Source organism: Nerophis ophidion, linkage group LG04, assembly GCF_033978795.1.
Source record: "Nerophis ophidion isolate RoL-2023_Sa linkage group LG04, RoL_Noph_v1.0, whole genome shotgun sequence".
NCBI classification, from domain to species: domain Eukaryota; kingdom Metazoa; phylum Chordata; class Actinopteri; order Syngnathiformes; family Syngnathidae; genus Nerophis; species Nerophis ophidion.
This window is the reverse complement of record NC_084614.1, coordinates 16,438,058-16,460,322: the sequence shown is the minus strand read 5'-3', so window position 1 is coordinate 16,460,322 and position 22,265 is coordinate 16,438,058. Positions and strand designations below refer to the sequence as shown.

Below are 22,265 nucleotides of genomic sequence, written 5' to 3'. Positions count from 1 at the left end.
ATTGTATGTTTATGTGGTGTGTATAGTAAATTGTTCAACTATATAAGCCGTCCCCTCTCACTCTCTCTAGACTAGATTTATTGGGTAAATAGTGAATGATTGGAGCATCCCCCCAGTTTTTTACAGGCTCCCGTATATTAACGTTTTTTTTTTATTAAATGTGCTTTTCATGATGATATCCCTACACCACACTCAAATTTATAAGCGTAGGCCTCAATTCACCACATGCCTTTGGTAAACGCCGGCGTGAGAAGAGGTTTTAAAATAATTAGCGCATGGTTACTTTTACCGCATGCCTTTTGGTAAGCGCAGGAGTGAGAAGGGGGTTTAAATTAACTAGCGCCCCGGCGGAAATTCAAGGAAATACGGTACGTCACTAAGGTGTGGCTGTAGCTTGTTTACTTCAGATGCCATCAGTATTGATTGATTGCTTGAAACTTTTATTAGTAGATTGCACAGTACAGTACATATTCCGTACAAATGACCACTAAATGGTAACACCCGAATAAGTTTTTCAACTTGTTTAAGTCGGGGTCCACGTTAATCAATTCATGGTAGTCATTTCTTCAACTTCTTAAGTTATACTAGTGGTCTAAAGGGGACTACTGCACTCTTCAAATAGCATTGTCTGCTGTTTGGAGAGAGAGCGCCACAATCAGGCGGTCCAATACCCCATACTCTCTGAGCACTCTCCACAGGACTTCCCGAGGGACACGGTCAAATGCCTTCTTCAAGTCAACTAAACACATGTAGACTGGTTGGGCAAACTCCCATGGTCCCCTCAAGGACCCTGCTTATAGAGCTGGTCCACAGTTAAATGACCAGGATGAAAACCACACTGCTGCTCCTGAATCTGAGGTTCGACTATCCGGCTTAGCCTCCTCTCCAGTACACCTGATCAGACCTTACCAGGAAGGCTGAGAAGTATGATCCCACGATAGTTGGAACACACCCTCCGGCAGGGACGTGCACATGATTAAAGAGGGGCAGGGGCTCAAAGTCAGAAAAGGGCAGGAAATTCTTTTTTGGTCCTTTACACAATATGTAAATTTATGTAAAATTAAATTTGCTAATAGGAAGCTAACTACTTAGCTGTGTGTCCTTTGTAGGTAAAAGTGATTGCCATTTCTTTTGTGTCAACAAATTATTGTCATAATGAGTTAATTCACATTATCATAGGCTTGGAAGACATGAAAAGCAACAAAACACTGGTTTATTATTAGGCTATTTATTGTTAAAGATAAGCAATTTAATATTGAACATTAAACAGTGCAACATGGACTTCAAAAAAAATAAATAAATACCCAAATGGAAAAAACTTCAATGTGAAAATCTGTCCTTCTTCCCTTAACTTGATGAAAACACCATCAAGTTGTAACTTATGGTCTTTCTCACTTAATGCTCGGACTAAACAACTGAAACGCAATACAACTTTATATCTAAACCTCTGCTGTAAGAGAAATGTGATCCGCCGTAAACACAGTGCATTTTATTTTGAAAATTAACCCGGTGTTTTATTTTGTATTTTGTACACTACTTCCTGTCCCGCACGATCCGCTCTGCTCTGTGCGGAATTGATGTGCCGTGCTCAATTGATGCGCTGTGCTCCGACATCCTGCAAAAACAGAAGCTGACACATTGAATAATAGAATAATACAGCATTTTTCTGAAATATGACCCATATTAGATGCTGAATAAGTGGACGGCAACTAGACCATAACTCACAGGTTCAAGTTGCTCCACTGTCACGTCACCTCAGGCCGCAGTTGGCTCTCTCTCCTCTCTCTCTCTCTCACTCACTCACTCGCCCTCTCTCTCTCTTTTTCTGGCGTAAGCGCAGGCTCAAACAACCCGGTATTACAAGAAAACGTGGAGTTTTTGTACCGCTGTTTTTTTGTTTTGTTTTGTTTTTTTACATCCCTTACAGGAATTTATGAATGTTGTTTAAAAGGAAAAAAAACACAGGCAGAGGGCTCTTTTTAAGACGAGGCAAAAAAGGGCAGGGACTCAAGCACCCATAGGCCCTATGTGTGCACGTGCAAGCCCTCCGGTTCCCCTTTTTGAATAGAGGAATCCCCACCCTAGTCTGCTAATCCTGGCGTACCACCACCCCCGATGTCCAGGCAAAATATACTGTATATAGATATACCGGTATATACTTTTGGGTGAAAATTATGTATCGTTTACAATCAGAATTAATGACAAATGGGATTCGGATGTGAATTAATTTTTTTTACCACCCATTCTTATAAGTATTGATGCCTTTTGAAACACAAGAAGTGATTGTGTGTTACTTTAACAAAAAAAAAAAGAGAGAGCGATAGAGCTGCTGTGTCATTGGACTGTGAAGCGCCAAACTGTGACAGTTCCAAACGAAGTCATAGTAATAGCGTTTTTCATCGATCTAATTGGAACTAAGAAAAATGTCAAAGTATGATAATTTTTTATTTATTTTTTCTGCCAAATTAGTTAAATGTTCTTTTTTCCTGTTTATTATTTGGACCATTTAACAGAGTGGCATGTTTCATATTACTTTCACCGCAGTTATGTGTTTACAAAAAAACTATAAACAATTATATTTGCAAACTAGCAATTTCATTTGCAGGTCATACGTATTGACATGGTATCAATGCAGTGTCAATACAGGAATTGAGTGTGCAGTACACTCACCAAGGCATGATTTAGCTATCATTACCAATAAATAATAATAATTGGTAGAGATGTCCGATAATATCAGACTGCCGATAATATCGGCCGATAAATGCTTTAAAATCGAATATCGGAAATTATCGGTATCGGTTTCAAAAAGTAAAATGTATGACTTTTTCAAACGCAGCTGTACGGAGTGGTACACAGACGTAGGGGGAGCTACAAAGGGTCATAAACCTTAAAGGCACTGCCTTTGCGTGCCGGCCCAATCACATAATATCTACAGATTTTCACACACACTACTGAATGCAATGCATACATGGTCAACAGCCATACAGGTCACACTGAGGGTGGCCGTATAAACAACTTTAACAGTGTTACAACTATGCGCCACACTATGAACCCACACCAAACAAGAATGACAAACACATTTCGGGAGAACATCTGCACCGTAACACAACATAAACACAACAAAACAAATACCCACAATCCCTTGCAGCACTAACTCTTCCGGGACGCTACATTATACACCCCGCTACCTCAACATCCTCATGCTCTCTCAAGGAGAGCTTGTCCCAAATTCCAAGCTGCTGTTTTGAGGCATGTTAAAAAAAAATAATGCTTTGTGACTTCAATAATAAATATGGCAGTGCCATGTTGGCATTTTTTTCCCCATAACTTGAGTTGATTTATTTTGGAAAACCTTTTTACATTGTTTAATGCATCCACCGGGGCATCACAACTAAATTAGGCATAATAATGTGTTAAGTCCACAACTGTATATATCGGTATCGATTGATATCGGAATCGGCAATTAAGAGTTGGACAATATTGGATATCGGCAAAAAAGCCATTATCGGACATCAATAATAATTGACTTTAAAAATATAATGTTGTGTTTTTGGAGCCTGTCTGTGGGAACTGTAAGCAAATTAAATGTTTTCTCTCTGCAGGCTGCATGTCATACCCCTCCTCCTCCTCCTCCATGTTCAGCACTACACCCCCCTCCACCGCCGCCCGCTGAAAGAGAGCCTTCGTCGTCCTCCAAGAGGATCAAGTTCCGACCACCACCCCTCAAAAAGACACCCGATTCTCACGACAAGTGAGTGTGGAACATATCCCATACGCAGCACTTTCGAAGATGTATAAGAGACAAGTTATCAGTAATAGTTCATGTTAAGTTTGCGTCCATAAACCTAATAGATCTTCTGAATAAGTGTAATTTCACATTTTTGTAAATGTTCCATAACATTTATCCAAAGGGACTTCTCCTGTCATTATTAATCTTATTTGAATTTGACCTAAATTGGAACCTTGAGGAACATCACTAGTATAACTAAAGAAGTTGAAGAAATGACCACTGACTGCGTCTGAAGTAAACAAGCTACAGAAAGACCTTAGTTACATAAATCACAATACGGGTAAAATGAGGAGAGGACTTTAAAGGCCTACTGAGATGAGATTTTCTTATTTAAAAGGGGATAGCAGGTCCATTCTATGTGTCATACTTGATCATTTCGCGATATTGCCATATTTTTGCTGAAAGGATTTAATAGAGAACATCGACGATAAAGTTCGCAACTTTTGGTCGCTAATAAAAAAGCCTTGCCTGTACCGGAAGCAGCAGACGATGTGCGCGTGACGTCACCGGTGTGAGGGCTCCTCACATCTGAACATTGTTTATAATCATAGCCAGCAGTAGCTAGAGCTATTCGGACTGAGAAAGTGACAATTTCCCCATTAATTTGAGCGAGGATGAAAGATTCGTGGATGAGGACGTTTAGAGTGAAGTACTACCAAAAAAGAAAAGGCGACGGCTCCAGGCGGCGGCAGGCGGCGTTTCAGATATAATTAGACACATTTACTAGGATAATTCTGGAAGATCCCTTATCTGCTTATTGTTTTAATAGTGTTTTAGTGAGATTGTAAAGTCATACCTGAGAGTCGGATTGCTGCGGTGAACGCTAGTGTCTCTCAGAGAAGCCGAGGAGCCAAGATCACAGCTGACTTTTTGAGGTGCAGGATGAGGTCCCATAATCCACTGAAGTCTCCGGTAAGAGCCGAATTAATATCACAATTTTCCCATTCAAAAACTAGCTGGTTGACATAGAGAAACATGTTTGCTTGACCGCTCTGTGTTAAAGCTTCACAACAAACAAAGAAACACAGGCTGTGTTTCGGTGCTAAAGACAGCTGCAACCCACCGCTTTCCACCAACAGCATTCTTCTTTATAGTCTCCATTATTAATTGAACAAATTCCAAAAGATTCAGCAACACAGATGTCCAAATTACTGTGTAATTATGCGATGAAAGAGACTACTTTTAGCCGTGTGTGTGCTCGGGCGCTACAACCCGTGACGTCAAACGCACGCGTCATCATTCCACGACGTTTTCAACAAGAAACTCCGCGGGAAATTTAAAATTGTAATTTAGTAAACTAACCTGGCCGTATTGGCATGTGTTGCAATGTTAATATTTCATCATTGATATATAAACTATCAGACTGCGTGGTCATTAGTAGTGGGTTTCAGTAGGCCTTTAAAGGGGGCCTTGAAGAACGCCTCAATTATGTCAATCACAAGTTTGGACCCCAGTGCTCTATGTTTGCTAGCCAAGTCAAAACGTCAATGGAAGGGTATGCCAATTAGGGATGGATATAGAATTTGGGACTTTTATAGGCCCTGACCAAATTCCCTTTTTAGATTCACGTAAATTCAAAAACGCTGCCATATTTTGATGCCTTTTTTTGCACGACATCACATCCATTTGTAATCCCCTTACGTACGGTTGCAGACTAAACACCAGCTGATGGAAACAACTCAAGCAGCACTTAGGTCGGACTCAGCCAAGCTCCTTCCAAGTAATATTGCAATTTTCGACACCAACGAAGCAAATATGTTTGGTGGAAAACGCTCAAACTTAAAGTAAGGCTCGAGGGACGGCATGGCGCAGTGGGGAGAGTGGCCGTGCGCAACCCGGCGTCCCTGGTTCAATTCCCACCTAGTACCAACCTCGTCACGTCCGTTGTGTCCTGAGCAAGACACTTCACCCTTGCTCCTGATGGGTGCTGGTTGGCGCCTTGCATGGCAGCTCCCTCCATCAGTGTGTGAATGTGTGTGTGAATGGGTAAATGTGGAAGTAGTGTCAAAGCGCTTTGAGTACCTTGAAGGTAGAAAAGCGCTATACAAGTACAACCCATTTATTTATTTATTTATTTGACTCTTCCAAAGAAGTGCTAGCTTGATGCTAGCACGTCATAGACTGGCTACTATTAGCATTAACAATTTTACATGGCAAATTCAACACAACTGTTTGAGGAATATTTTCCATCTGTATGCAGATAAAATGCCTGAGAATTGGTTTTTGTTCTGATAGAAAGGATCACTCATGATGATCTCACTGTTTTGAAACCTAGACACTCACACAACAAATTTAATTAATGATGTCATAAAACAGTGGTTCTCAGATGGGGGTACGTGTACCCCAGGGGGTACTTGAAGGTATGCCAAGGGGTACATGACATTTTTAAAAAATATTCTAAAAATAGCAACAACTCAAAAATCCTTTATATATTTATTGAATAATACTTCAACGAAATAAACTGTGAAAAGAAATGCAACAATGCAATATTCAGTGTTGACAGCTAGATTTTTTGTGAACATTGTTCTATAAATATTGATGTTAAAGATGTATTTTTTTGTGAAGAAATGTTTAGAATTAAGTTGATGAATCCATATGGATCTCTAGTACAATCCCCAAAAAGGGAACTTTAAGTTGATGATTACTTCTATGTGTAGAAATCTGTATTTAGAATTCAATCACTTGTTTATTTTTCAACAAGTTTTTAGTTATTTTTATATCTTTTTTTCCAAATAGTTAAAAAAAGACCACTATAAATCAATCAAGCAATGATTATTTATATAGCCCTAAATCACTAATGTCTCAAAGGGCTGCACAAACCACAACGACATCTTCGGTAGAGCCCACATAAGGGCAAGGAAAACTCACACCCAGTGGGACGTCGGTGACAATGATGACTATGCGAAACCTTGGAGAGGACCGCATATGTGGGCAACCCCCCCCCCCCCCCCCTCTAGGGGAGGGTTGAGCAATATTTTACACTGTTATACAATTTAATAAATCAGAAACTGATGACATAGTCCTTTATTTTACTTCTTTATCTCTTTTTTTCAACCAAAAATGCTTTGCTCTTATTAGGAGGTACTTTAATAAAAAAAAATTCACAGGGGTACATCACTGAAAAAAAATTGAGAACCACTGTCATAAAGTACCAGCTTGGAGGGAGAGTGGATGAGAATGTGTGTGCACTCACTACACACACACACACACACACACACATGTTAACTTTCAATTTTGAAAAATGCCAAGTCGGAACAAAAGCATGAGTGTTGGGCGACGATTTTAGAGATTCCTTTACCTTTTAGATTTCTCTGCTTTTTCTCACAGCGCTGATAATACTATTGTTTGTATTTGCTCCTTTTTGGTAGACTATATTGATAAACTTCAATTCTCGTCACCTCCTTTCATTTTAGACAGCTGTAGGATAAAAGGATCTGGGTACAAGGGGGGGTCCAAACATCTCCAAATGTAGTAATGGAAACTACAATCAAACAGCTGGTGTTTGATTACAAGCACAATACCTAACATAACACATTCAATTCCTTGGAAAACGCTACTTCCTAGTTAGACAACATACCATTGACAGCATATACCAGGGGTTCTAGCTGGTTGACATAGAGGGGCGGCATAGCTCGGTTGGTAGAGTGGCCGTGCCAGCAACTTAAGGGTTGCAGGTTCGATTCCCGCGTGTGCCATCCTAGTTACTACCGTTGTGTTCTTGGGCAAGACACTTTACCCACCTGCTCCCAGTGCCACCCACACTGGTTTAAATGTAACTTAGATATTGGGTTTCACTATGTAAAGTGCTTTGAGTCACTTGAGAAAAGCGCTATATAAACAAAATTCACTTCTTAACCTTTGTCACCTCGGGGCCCAACTTTTCCACTACACAGAGGTCCAGAGCCCACTCAAATATTAACACTAAATGACTTGACCAGGTTATAACTATGACTATCCTACTTACAGTTCACAATCTTCTCAAATGATAGGAAACCATGTGTTGATCACAAAGATTATTATTAAACACATACATCTTAGGCTCAGGTCAGGCTGATTAGAAAAATAAGTACAAACTAAATATATTGCATAATTAGGGACTCAGAAATAAATGTTTGTAATTTTTTATATACAATTGTTTGGTGCTAAGAAAAAACAAGTAAATTAAAAAGCTATATTAATATTAAATAACACGTTTCCTAACAGAACTGTCAATATAATTGAAGCGCAATTGAAAATACAGCGTCACCACTTTTGTCATATTTCTTGCGCTTAAAAAACTTCTCTACGTTTTTATCACCAGACTTCATTCGTTTTTTTGATATTTTCATTACTGCCACAAGTGGTGGAAAAGTGTATTACAACTGAGTGCCGCTGTGGCCCATATGGATCACAGCTGGGAAACAGATATTTTTTGGTGCTTGCAGCCTTATGGTTAAAAGACAGTACTGCCATCTAATGTCTTGGAAGTGCGACTGCATTGCAAATTAAACTCAAATGTAATCAGAAAACAAAATGTAACAACTGGACAGTACAGTTATCATAATCAACTCATTTTTAAATGTTACATAAAAAAATAAGAGTTAACATTTATCAAGGCACACAAAAGTACATAAAAAAGGTACCGGGAATTGGAACCGTATCAATTCAAAGATGATTGGTACCCATCTCTACTGCCAAAGTGTTTACAGTGGTCCAAGTTCTTCTATACAACAGGAGCACTCTTGTGTTTTTAGGAATTTTGCCCTGTACTTTAGGCCCAAGGGCTAATAAAAAACTGTACTCTTAAAAATTCTTCATGCAGGGTCTTGTCGGAGTCGTACTTCGAGGAGCGTATTGCTGAGCTTCCAGAGTTTAACCCGGAGGAGGTGCTGCCCTCGCCCACTCTGCAGAGTCTGGCCACGTCCCCTCGAGCCATCCTTGGAAGCTACCGCAGGAAAAGGCGCAACTCCACGGGTAAGACAAATCACTTTTCCCCGATTGCAAGTTGTTGTTCCCTGATTTCCACGCCCCGCCAGAGCTGGAGCCGGCGGCGGATGATCCCGTCTCACCCAGGAGGAAGACTCGCCGCCTCTCCAGCTGCAGCTCGGAGCCCAACACCCCGAAGAGCGCCGCCAAGTGCGAGGGAGACATCTTCACCTTTGACAGAGCAGGTGTGGCACGAAGGATCACGGCTGAGAACTGAACCACGATGCTTATCCCCTTTAATCCCAGCAGCTACAGAAGGAGATGATCTCCTGGGAGACTTGGACCGAGTCCCCTTCTCGTCCCTGCGTAGAACTCTGGACCAGCGCCGGGCTCTTGTCATGCAGCTCTTTCAGGAACATGGATTCTTTCCCTCGGGTGAGAAAACTGTCTTGAGTCTTGTTCAGGTGATATGGCTGAAAACTGTATCACAATGTAATTGTTTTATATGGGTAAATATTGATATTTTTTATGACATATTGGAAATAAGAACCAGAAGAAACACGTTTTAAATGTAAACATTTTTATTTCAAATGTTCTTTATCAGCTATCAAAGCAGAAAGAAAAGGACATGTCAAAACATTCAAACAATGCAAACAAAATTGTAAACATCTCGTTGAATACTTAACACTAACTTCTTAAAATGAAAGTGCAAAAATAAGGAATATGTAGGAAATGCTTAATAAAGTGTAACAAAATAGTGCAAAGTGTGAATATGTAAACACAAACTATTTTTTGCAGATTTACGGTCAGGAAGTTATGGCTGCTTAACATTTAATATGGTTTGTTACTCTTAAGTATGGAAAATATTTTATGTTATTCAGTAATTATTATTTAGAATAGAATAGAGTTTTATTATCATTATTACAGTGAACATGTTCATAGAACAACAAATTTGAAGCAGATCCCCGAAGGTGCATACATAATAATTTAGTAATATAAATAGTAAAAAAAATAAGTAAGAAGAAATGTATCTATTTATACGTTTATATCCACACACACACACACACACACACACACACACACACACACGCACACACACACACACACACACACACACACACACGCACACACACACACACACACACACACACACACACACACACAAACACACACACACACACATATCCATACATATGTGTTAGAGATGCGCGGTTTGCGGTCACAACCGCGGAGTCCGCGGATAAACCGCGGGTCGGGCGGGTGACATGACGAAAAAATAGATTTTAAATAGATCCGGGCGGGTGGCGGTTGAACCAATTCGGAAATATATATTGTAATAATCCCAGGAATGTAGGCTCATAAAACTTCTTCGTTTGTCTTGTCTTTATTGCACAAGATGTAATACAACCACACAACAGCTCTCATGTCTCTAACGCTTTTCCAGGGACAACTCGAACTCTCACTTCCTGTCGATAACGTCATTTCCCTATCTCTCCCGGAAGTCCCGCCCCCCAGCCAAACTCATTGGCTAACACCCCGTAGCCAGCCGCTACATTATACATAGTTAAATGTTATGTTGAAGAGGTTCATTTTGCCTACTGAGGTGTATTTATAAATGGTTGATTTATATAGGCTAGTAGGTAAAGTGTTGTACCTGACAACTCTTGATGGTACAATCCATATATCACGTCACAGACAAAGTCACGCTAACATCACGTGACACCTGATGAAGGCTGCAGAAGCAAGGTAGCCCAAACTTGTCAAGTACAACACTTTACCTTACTAGCCTATAGAAATCAACCATTTATAAATAGTTAAATGGTGTTACCCACATACGAAAAACAAGCAGCACTCTTTTAAACAGTATGTGGGCATACTTTTATTTTGAAGTGTCTCGTTTGGTCTGTCGACGGATGTAAGGAAGCTGCTTCCGGGTATGGCCAACGAGGTATTTGTCATTTGTTGGTATTTTACTTGGTAAAATGTTTGATCCACATGCTGTGCATGTTATTATTTTTACGTTTGTAACGTGCTTTATTTATTACAGTTTTCACTGTGAATTTGAAGGGAAAGTAAGCCTTCAAATAAATCAGTTCAAGAAAGCCATTGTGTCTGTGCTATGCTATTTGGAGGGAGTTACACTTTCTAACCTCACTAATGCCTTGCATCGTCTATATTAGATATATAACAGCGGGCGGGTGGAGGGTGCGTGTGGCTTTGATGAAATGTTGGTTCGGGTGGATGACGACTTTAGTGATGCGGTTGCGGATTATATAATTGCCTATCCGCGCATCTCTAATATATATATATATATATATATATATATATATATATATATATATATATACGTACAACATTGTTGCACATTATAGTCCGAAAAATAAAAAGACATGACACATGAGGACATGACGGACACATTGTGCTCACTCATGGCCTGTTTAATATCTACTATGGCTCTTGAGTAAAAACAGTTCTTTAGTCTATTTGTGCCCGCTTTTAGCACCCTATAACGTCTGTCCGAGGGTAGCAGTTCTAGGTGGCAGTGCTCGGGGTGGAATGGGTCTTTCAGGATGCTCTGTGCTATCCTGAGATAGCGGGAGCTGCACAGGTCAGCCAGAGAGGGGAGGCAGCATCCGATGATCTTCTGGGCGGTTTTTACGACCCTCTGGAGCATCTTTCTCTCTGCGGCCGTGCAGCTGCCGAACCACACACAGATGCAGTATGTCGGCCTGATTGAAATACCCTGCTATCGGGATATTTGTTCTGTTTTGCACTGATTGTATCGTGCAGCAGAGCTGAGTAGACGTTAGTGATCAGGACATTATTTAAATATTATTGGACCAAATTACTACTATCTTAAAGCAGCACATTTGTTATATTTTGCATTTTATTTTATAATTATACAGTCCTGCACTTTAATTTCTATCTGTTGTTTCTGTATTCAATGGAACCTCAATTTACGAGCCCAATTGGTTCGGGAACAGGGTTCGCATATCAAAAAGTTCTCCATAAGAAACAATGTAAATATGAATAATAGGTTACAGCCTTGACTAAAATTTGTATTTTGGTGAAGGTGTGTACACATTGAACACAATAATAAAGTGCTATGCAGTACTGTATATCAAACCAACACGACAGGAGGTGATGGATCTACTTTCTATTTAATAACAAGCCAAAACGACGACAGAGTAAACAGTGCTCTATGGTTCCCGAGTTTTTTTTTTCAAAATAGCCATCCTTTGATTACTTTTTCGCACACTCTTGGCATTCTCTCGATGAGCTTCAAGCACACCTGCGAAGCGAAAACCATTTCAGGTGACTACCTCTTGAAGCTCATCGAGAGAATGCCAAGAGTGTGCGAAAAAGTGATCAGAGCAAAAGGGTGGCTATTTTGAAGAAACTAGAATACAACACATTTTCAGTTATTTCACCTTTTTGTGTTAAGTACATAACTCCATGTGTTTATTCATAATTTTGATGCCTTCAGTGACAATCGACAATGTAAACAGGCCTGGGCAATTATTTTGACTCGGGGGCCAAATTTAGAGACAAAAAATGTGTCCGGGGGCCGGTATATCTATTTTTAGGAAAACTAAAACAAAATCTCACAATAAAGTATAATTTAATGCTAAAAACGTTATGACAGACCGCCTCAAAAACGAAACGGAATTTAAATGTTTTCTATGAAAGATAAAACCCTGAATATTGAGAATATATGAACGTCACCCCCACTCGCAATTAACATATTTTATTATTAAGATAAATGCAACAAACACCCTGATATATGAACGCAAAGGGTAACACATAAACCCACCTACAATCTGATATATCACTAAGCTTTTGAACTTTGTTATTAAAAATATCCTTCCACGTTTGTCCCTGACACTCGCATTTCAGGCTGGCCGCTCTGGAAACACTCTGTGGGAACGCTCCCCACCCACACTGCTTGGTGCCTCTTCTGACCTACTGTGATGCAGATTACCACAGTAACTAGTAGGGTGGTACGGTATACGGGTATTAGTATAGTACCGCGATACTAATGAATCCTATTCGGTACCATACCGCCTCTGAAAAGTACTGGTCCGCCACACTGCAATATTTTTTGTTAAAATAAAGCCAATAATGCACTTTTTTCTGGTCCCCTCTAATTAGAAAAGTATCAAAGTACCGAAAAGTATCAAAATAATATTGGTATCAGGACAACACTAGTCACTAAGCAGGGATCTCAAGCTCAATTTACCTGGGGGGCACTGGATGCAGAGGCTGGGTCGCAAGAAAATATTTATTATTATTATTTATTTTTTCTGTGCAAATAAGACACGTCGGGGTGCCCCTGTGCTCAACAAAGAAATATTGCATCCCCCACTTTTCCCGGAATTGTCTTTGCTCATCACAAACCTTTCTCTTCACTGCAAGATTTGAAAAAGACATGTTTGGGGTTGTGGAATATATTTGTACTTAGCCGATGCACGGAGAATGTTATTTCCGCAATGTGTGTCGTTCCGCTTTCCGTCCCTACAGCAACATGGCGGTCGGCGGATTAATAGCCGGGAAAGTACCAGGATAGCGAGCGCAAAAAAGTGACGGTGTCATATAGAAATATATGTAGTGTTCATCGTGTGAGGCAATGCAAATTAAACAATAAAAAAAACAAATAATGGTTTGAATTGGTCCAGGTTATCTGGGACTGTTATTACTGACGGACAGGTGTCGCAGTGCGACTGCAGCCAGTCGCATATGAAAAACCTTGTCTCCATGGAAACGTCTCTGTCGCTTACACTCATTTGCCGCTTTTCCACTAACGCAGAGGTAGGCAACCCCGAATGTTGAAAGAGCCATTTTGGACCCAAATAACACAACGCTGTCAAGCGCCATTCATATGAAACTCGCGGGCCGCACTAACATTAAACTTTCATATAAAGGTGGGTGCCGCAAAATAACGTCTCGCGGGCCGCAATTGGCCCCCGGGCCGCGTCTCTGAGACCCCTGCACTAAAATATCATGCAAAAGTGCAGATTTCAAGCATTGAAATACTTAGTATAGTTCATTACTTACGGTCATTAGAAAATATCACTGCACATCATAATGGCAGCTACACTTTCCATGTAAACCAGGGGCCCGCGGGCCAAATTAGGCCCGCGAACAGGTTTTATCCAGCCCGCGGGATGAGTTTTCTAAGTATACAAAATAACCCAAAATTTTTGAATGAAAGAAACAGCTTTTCTACATGTGTCTACTGGATGTTGCAATAGCAATTCTTTGTATCTCTGGATGATGGTACATATGTACAAAATAAACCACATGATATTAATACATCAATTGAGGAAAATGATCAAACTGCATACATGGCATACTGTAATTTGATTTTGATGTTTTTTGATCTTGATAGATTGAAAATTAACACCATTGAGTTGACTGATGAACATTATCACATCATTCATTCAGAAAATATAAATAATGACAAATAAAGATAGAATACTATTAACTGCAACATGTAAGTGTAAAAAAAAACAACATTATGATTTGTACATTTTCAGAATGTGCTTCTTCTATTTTTAAACACAGAAAACAATCTGAGGGTGTCTTTATTTTTAAGTTATCGTGCAGGGATTTTACCAGTCCGGCCCACTTGGGAGTAGATTTTTCTCCATAAAAGGAGTTTGAGACCCCTGATCTAAACGATTTAAAAATATTATTTGGGAATGTCCGGTGGCCGCATGCTTTGCCCAGGTCTGATGTAAATAGTCATGAAAATAAAGAAAACCCATTGAATGAGAAGGCGTTTCCAAACTTTTGGCCTGTACTCTATGTTGATATGGTTTCATCGGCCCAGCCCGATTCAGGACTTTGCCTCACTTCCTTGTCCTCCAGCTCAGGCCACCGCTGCCTTCCAGGCGCGCTACGCAGACACCTTCCCCTCCAAGGTGTGCCTGCAGCTGAAGATCCGCGAGGTCCGACAGAAGATCATGCAGACCGCCACCCTGGAACCCGGCGCCTCCGCCGAGGCCGGCCCCGCCCCTTGCCAGGCGCAGGAGCAGCCGGACGACAAAGACCGGGGCCTGGAGGAGCCAAAAAGCGAAGGTTCATAGAAGGGGAATAATCCGATCCGACCTGGGGAGGGAAGATTATTTGGGATCTGGTCTGGAATATTCAAAAATGAGTTCTCTAACATACGGCTGAAGAAATGGACAATCTTTGCAGAATATTTTCACTTTTTGACCCAGGTCTGCCCTCAGCACATTTGCACAGTCGTTTGTCATTGGACACAAACCCTGTGACACACACATACACACACACACACACATGAACCACGGTGCAGGTGTAATCTCTAGCACACACTTAACAAATCAGACTGTTACTCTTGATTGGCAGCACCCAGGAGCCGCCACCAAGGACCAAACACACACACACATTTAAGGCACTTTGTCACTTATCATGCAGATGCAGTTTGCTGTTGCCAGCCATCCCTCAGTTGCCATGGACTTAACCTCGTGGTCCCGCCACTCCTCAGCACAGTGGTCCGGAACACAAATCACAACCCCGACGACCTCCACTGATATACCACAGCCCCTCGATGCTGCAAGACAGACAGCACACACACACACACACACACACACACACACACGCACGCACGCACACGGAGCGACCCCGGTGTGACCTGGCCCCGGGCCCGGCACACTTTTAGCGATTGTAATGAGAAGACACAATTGTGTGACCAATCTTTGCACCTTCAGTTGTTGCCATGTGGGAAAAGACAGAACCCTCACGGGCGGGACGACGCTTCATGTCCGAAGCCGCAAAAAGAGATTAAGTGAAGACGTTTGACACTGGACGGAGGACGGACGCATCCAAAAAAAAAAAAAGAAAAAAAGTTCATATGCAACAACAAGATGTCAGGCTCACAGGCAAGAGACAGAAAAATAGTAACCACACTTCAGTGGATACGATGTTGCTTTCTCGTTATCGTTGCCGTGGAAATAACCAGTTTTACTGTGGCCTGTTTTTCTCTCGTGGCTTGTGTTTCTTCTCCAGCGTAACGTCAAGGAAAAATCACCACAAAAAAAGACTTCACCAAGGCGGGGACGTAATCCGCAAGCCCTCTCCCACGTATGATTTTAAAAGTCGTCTCTTTGTAAAATGTTGAAATCAGGTGTTTGCACAATCTGTGTGGCCGGCAGCGCCGCAAGTTAAATCAGGAAAGTATTATTTTTAGAGATTGTTTTAGCAGAAAAGACTTTGTTCCACATGTTATCAAATGACCCTTGACCCCGCCGCGCCCCCCTCCCATCCCCTCTCTCTCAAGCATTGTTAGAGAGTGCCCTTAAGCACTGGTCCCGGGTCAAGCGCTATGTAGCTCAGGATGGTTCTGGTCAGGGTTCGTTCAGGGAAAGCAGATCCTAGACCAGCCCTGGAGGGCAGTCTCTGGAACCCCTCCCCTCTTCCCTCGCTTCTCGACACTTTATCCTTTCCCATCAAATGGTGCAATAGGACATTTTTTTTTTTTTTTTTTCTGGGAATGGGTGGGTTTGTTTAGTCTTTTTTTTTTAATTTTGAGGAGGGAGGAGCAAGGCTGAGTGCCATAGGTAATGAGATGCAGTGCAGTCAATGAATGAGCAGAATGTGATGCTACAAAAAAAAAAAGACTATCTTACTAAAAATCACATTTTAAATAGCACTTTTTGGCTTTTTGCCTCCTTGGTGAAGAGTTAGGGGTAGTTCTTATTATAATAATTATGAGGGGTATTTTATTTCTCTGTAAACAGTTGGATGTGTGAAACAAATATATATATATATATATATATACATATATATATTCACCGTTTTTGCATATGTGTACATTTAGGTCTGTGTTTGGGTGCGCGTGCACGGTTTGGCACATGCAGGTAGTGCGTAAACATGGCCGACAACCACTCGTTCTGTCGTCACAATAGTCTATTTTTCATTGTACGCACCTCCCGAGAGACAGTATTTTTATAGTCACTGCGACTATTTTGTCCACCATGTTGACTGTTATCCATTCAGGATATATACATACATATATGTATGTATATACGTATATATACAGTATATGTATGACATGCAGTATATCTTCAGGCTAATCAAATAAAGACAAAACAGGTAAAAAGAAGACTATCACATCCCCAAGGGGTCAGGGCTGCCATCTGCATGCATGTGCAATAGCATGCAAGCGTGCAAACACCCACACAGACGTATGTGCATACACACACACGCACACACACACGCACGTATGCGTGTATACGGTATGATTGTGCTTAAAAAGGAGTTTGTCCTTACATCGCAGAAGGAATTTTAGAATAAGTGAGGTGAGCGCGATCTCATAAAGCAGGCATGTCGACCATGTGCAATATTTCTAAATGACGACAAGAAAAGAACTAAATATTGAAAATATTAAAGGTCTAACACAATGTCCGACTTTGTGGTGCCTGTTTTAACTGTTTAATAAGTCGCGGTGGAGAAAGGAAATGATCCAAAAGTCTGCCTTTACGTTGATAATACAGTCGGGCCTCTGCTTACAAGCTGAATTGGTTTTGTGACGCAGCTCTAAACTTAAAAAGAAACAACTTTTAGATTGTAAATATTGTACGGAAACAACTCCGCAGAATGCAGCACAACCAGTAGTTTTATAAAGTAATGTAATTATAATGGAGAGTGGACTTTCAAGGTATACAGCATGGGTGTCAAACTCTGGCCCCCGGGCCAAATTTGGCCCTCCGTGTATTTTCATTCGGCCCTTGAGGCAATATCAAATTAACATTAGAGCTGGCCCGCCGGTATTATACAGCGGCGGTGTCGCTGTAACACCGCATTCACCGCTAATACTCATACTTGCTAACCCCCTCCAGATTTTCCAAGGAGACTCACAAATTTCAGTGCCCCTCACGAAAATCATAGGGTGCAACCATTATCCCAAATTTCTCCCGATTCCCACCTGGACAACCATATTGGGGGCGTGCCTTAAAGGCACTGCCTCAAGCGTCCTCTAAAACTTTTCGTCACGTCCGCTTTTCCTACGTAGAAACAGCGTGCCGGCCTTGTCACATGATATATGTGGCTTTTACAAACACACACGCTAATGCAATGCAAGCTTGGTCAACAGGCATACAGGTCACACTGAGGGTGGCTGTATAAAAAACTTTAAGCCTGTTACAAATATGCGCCACATTGTGAACCAACACTAAACGAGAATGACAAGCAAATTTCGGGAGAACATCCGCACTGTAACACAACATAAAAACAACAGAACAAATACACAGACCCCCTTGCATCACTACCTCTTCCTGGACGCTACAATATAAAAATGTATTATTAGCCTGTGGGAAAAGTTTATTTTGATATTTACCTGAGACGGCTGCAAATAGAAAAGAGGCATTCAATTTCTATTTAAATTTGATTTGATTTGCCATTGCTATTTTTAAATTATTAGTATTATTTGAAACTCGGTTTTGCATGTCACTATAAAGTTATATAAGTCTCGCTTGTTCAATATTCAATGCAAAACTTGTTTGGGTCCCTATTAAAAGGTTAATTTGTTCAACCTTGGCCCGCGGCTTTGTTCAGTTTAAAATTTTGGCCCATTCTTTATTTGCGTTTGACACCCCTGGTATACAGTATTACCTTGAATTGCCGCTGGGCATATAGTAAGCGCCTGCCTTGAATTACTGTTGGGTCAAACCCTCTTCCCAAAATAATTACCGCATGCTTAGTATTACCGCCTGGTCAAACTCGTGACGTCACGAGTGACACTTCCCCTGTCATCATTTTCGAAATGGAGGAGGCTGATTTCAATACTGGTAATTTGAAATCGCATAAAGGGAAGAAGATTAAGAGCTATTCAGTAGGATTTAAGGTCCAAGCTTACATCACACTCAAATATTTACTGCATACCTTTGGTAAGTGCCGAAGTGAGAAGAGGTTTTAAAATAATTAGCGCATGCTTACTTTTACCGCATGCCTTTGGTAAGCGCAGGAGTGAGAAGAGGTTTTAAATTAATTAGCGCCCCGGCGGCAATTCAAGGAAATACGGTATCTTCTCAGCTGTTTCCCTGTCAAACACACCATCCCCAGCTTTTCCATGTGTTCTCTTTTTATTATACATATTTAACATTGCCCCCTTTTTGTACAATAAATAATAATTACAGTGAATGGATTGTATTAAAAATAATAAAATATCAAATAATGGTGGTAATACAACAAAATAATACTCTCATCAGTATCCTAATTGTACATCATTTCATACTCGTCATTCATAATTTAAATAAAGAAAAAGACACACATATATACAATATTGACCTATATTTTATTTATATACTGTCATAATTGTCTTCTATACAGTACACTGTACTTATTAAACATATCCATTTTACTGAATGTTAACTTTTACATTTCTATTATCTGCATCAGAGTTATTGTTTAGGATTTTCTATTCGGGGCTGATGCCTCTGGTGTCAAACACACCATCAGCGGTTTTTCCGCATTTTCTTTTTTTTTATGACTTTATTGCAATGGTTGTACCAAATTATACAATATGTTGTCCTTTAACATTGCCTTTTCTAAAATAAACAATAATTAAGTGAATGTCAAATGAAAAACAACATTCAATAATAGTAGCACAACACTATATACAACATTATATACCCAATCCATACATACATATATACAATATTGACCTATATTCTACTTTTTTACGATTTATCTTTATTAATAATAATGTTACATAAATCCTACGTATAAAACTTGTGAAATATATCATTGTATCTTTAATACTAAATGTTAATTTTCCATTTTTATTATCTGCGTCAGGGCTGTTGTCCAGGATTCTATATTAGATCCTGGTGTCAAACACACCATCAGCAGCTTTTCCATCTTTTCATGGATAGATGTTTGCCGTTTAGATATTATTTTAACATTGTTGGCTGGCGTTAAGACTCATTCTGCTCAAATTGCTTCGCCAAGGTAATTATTTTTCATTTCTTTTTATAGTTCAATGAATAATTGCATGCACTTCTTCTTTTTATAAAGATGGTAGGTGACTAGAACCGAAGTTTGACAGTTTACGCCACCAAACAGGTGTAAGTAGAAACAGTAGAGACATCAGCACTGCATAGAGTCGCCCGTCTTGTCATGCTTTTGTCCAGTTAGGTTGCTTTGCCCTAACATGAATCGAAACCGAAACTTAACTTAATTGTGTGTGACATTCTCCTCCTTCACTCTCTTAGCAGGCTGGTACCTCATGACACCATTAAAGTTATACAATACTAAATGCAGTAGTTTAAAAGTGGGGGTGCACAAAAAAAGTTGATTCCACATCCGAATTGCAATTCTTATTCATCCTTATTCTAAATCGATATATCATTTTAAAAAATCAATTTCTAAAAAAATTTCTAAATTCTAAAAATAAATCTTTAGGTTGTCTCCAAGCAACCAGAAAGAGTTCTCCTAACATGCAACTTCATTTGAAAAAGTGTTCCAACAATTTTTATACCAAATAATTTAATCAATCTATCCATTTTCTACCGCTTGTCCCTTTCGGGGGGTGAGGCGGGGTACACCATGGACAAGTCGCCACCTCATCACAGGGCCAACACAGATAGACAGACAACATTCACACACTAGGGCCAATTTAGTGTTGCCAATCAACTTGTCCCCAGGGGGATATTTTTGGAATAATTTAATATTAATAAATCGATTTGAATCGAGAATTTATTCAGAATCTATTTTCGATTCAAACCGAGTCTTGCAATGTATTATTTTGTGTAATAATATAATGAAACTTTTTCAAAAACAAGTTACAGGTTTGAAAATGTACTTTTTGTTGCACGGATCCATCCATCCATCCATCCATCTTCTTCCGCTTATCCGAGGTGGGGTCGCGGGGGCAGCAGCCTAAGCAGGTAAGCCCAGACTTCTTTCTCTCCAGCCACTGCGTCCAGCTCCTCTCGAGGGATCCCGAGGCGTTCCCAGGCCAACCAGGAGACATAGTCTTCCCAACGTGTCCTGGCCTCCTACCGGTCGGACGTACCCAAAACAGGCGCTCGAGTGGCATCCTGACCAGATGCCCGAACCACCTCATCTGGCTCCTCTCCGTGTGGAGGAGCAGCGGCTTTACTCTGAATTCCTCTCGGATGGCAGAGCTTCCACACCCTATCTCTAAGGGAGAGCCAAAGCTCATGACCATAGGTGAGGATGGGAACGTAGATGGACCGGTAAATTTAGAGCTTTACCTTCTGGCTCAGCTCCTTCTTCACCACAACGGATCGATACAGCGTCCGCATTACTGAAGACGCTGCAACGATCCACCTGTCGATCTCACGATCCACTCTTCCTTCACTCATGAACAAGACTTGAACTCCTCCACTTGGGGCAGGGTCTCCTCCCCAACACGGAAGATGGCACTCCACCCTTTTCCGAGTGAAAACCATGGACTCGGACTTGGGAGGTGCTGATTCCCGTCCTAGTCGCTTCACACTTGGCTGCAAATACATTTTAAAAAAAATAAAAAATTAGACTCGGGATGAATAAGAATCGCGATTTGGCCGTGAAACAATTTTTGTGCTCTCTTGATGTTTAATATTGTGGTCGTGAACCAAAGTTACACAATGCTAAATACAGTAATTACGTTAAAAGTACTAATGATTGTCACACACACACTAAGTGTGGCGAAATTATTCTCTGCATTTGACCCATCCCCCTTGGTAACGCCCTGGGATGTGAGGGGAGCAGTGAGCAGCAACGGTGGCCGCGCCCAGGAATAATTTTTGGTGATTCAACCCCCAATTCCAACCCTTGATGCTGAGTGCCAAGCAGGGAGGTAATGGGTCCTATTTTTATAGTCTTTGGTATGAGTCAGCCGGGATTTGAACTCACGACCTACCGATCTCAGGGCGGACAATCTAACCCAGGGGTCACCAACCTTTTTGAAACCACTACTTCTTGGGTACTGATTAATGCGAAGGGCTACCAGTTTGATACACACTTAAATAAATTGCCAGAAATAGCCAATTTGCTCAATTTATCTTTAATAAATAAATCTATATTCATTAAAAAAAATGGGTATTTCTGTCTGTCATTCCGTCTAACGTTTTTTTTCCTTTAACGGAAGGTTTTTTGTAGAGAATAAATGATGAAAAAAACACTTAATTGAACGGTTTAAAAGAGGAAAAAACAGGAGGAAAAATGAAAATTTAATTTTGAAACATAGTTTATCTTTATTTCGACTCTTTAAAATTCAACCAAAAAAAGAGGAGAAAAACTAGCTAATTCGAATCTTTTTGAAAAAATTAAAACAAGAATTTATGGAACATCATTAGTAATTTTTCCTGATTAAGATTAATTTTAGAATGTTGATGACATGTTTTAAATAGGTTAAAATCCAATCTGCACTTTGTTAGAATATATAACAAATTGGGCCAAGCTATATTTCTAACAAAAACAAATCATTATTTCTTCTAGATTTTCCAGAACAAAAATCTTAAAAGAAATTCAAAAGACTTTGAAATAAGATTTAAATTTGATTCTACAGATTTTCTAGATTTGCCAGAATATTTTGGGG

The 22,265-nt window shown here is 40.3% G+C and overlaps 1 protein-coding gene across 1 annotated transcript in view; it reads left to right on the top strand.

Moving 5' to 3' along the window:
• The window catches only part of cica (capicua transcriptional repressor a), a 118,131-nt gene extending 101,010 nt beyond the window's left edge, over positions 1-17,121 (top strand). Inside the window, 5 exon segments of the mRNA XM_061897285.1 lie at positions 3,603-3,751; positions 8,592-8,743; positions 8,806-8,940; positions 9,002-9,130; positions 14,567-17,121. Coding sequence (XP_061753269.1) covers positions 3,603-3,751; positions 8,592-8,743; positions 8,806-8,940; positions 9,002-9,130; positions 14,567-14,784 — 783 coding nt within the window. The 3' untranslated portion in view covers positions 14,785-17,121.
• The last annotated feature ends 5,144 nt before the right edge of the window (positions 17,122-22,265 follow it).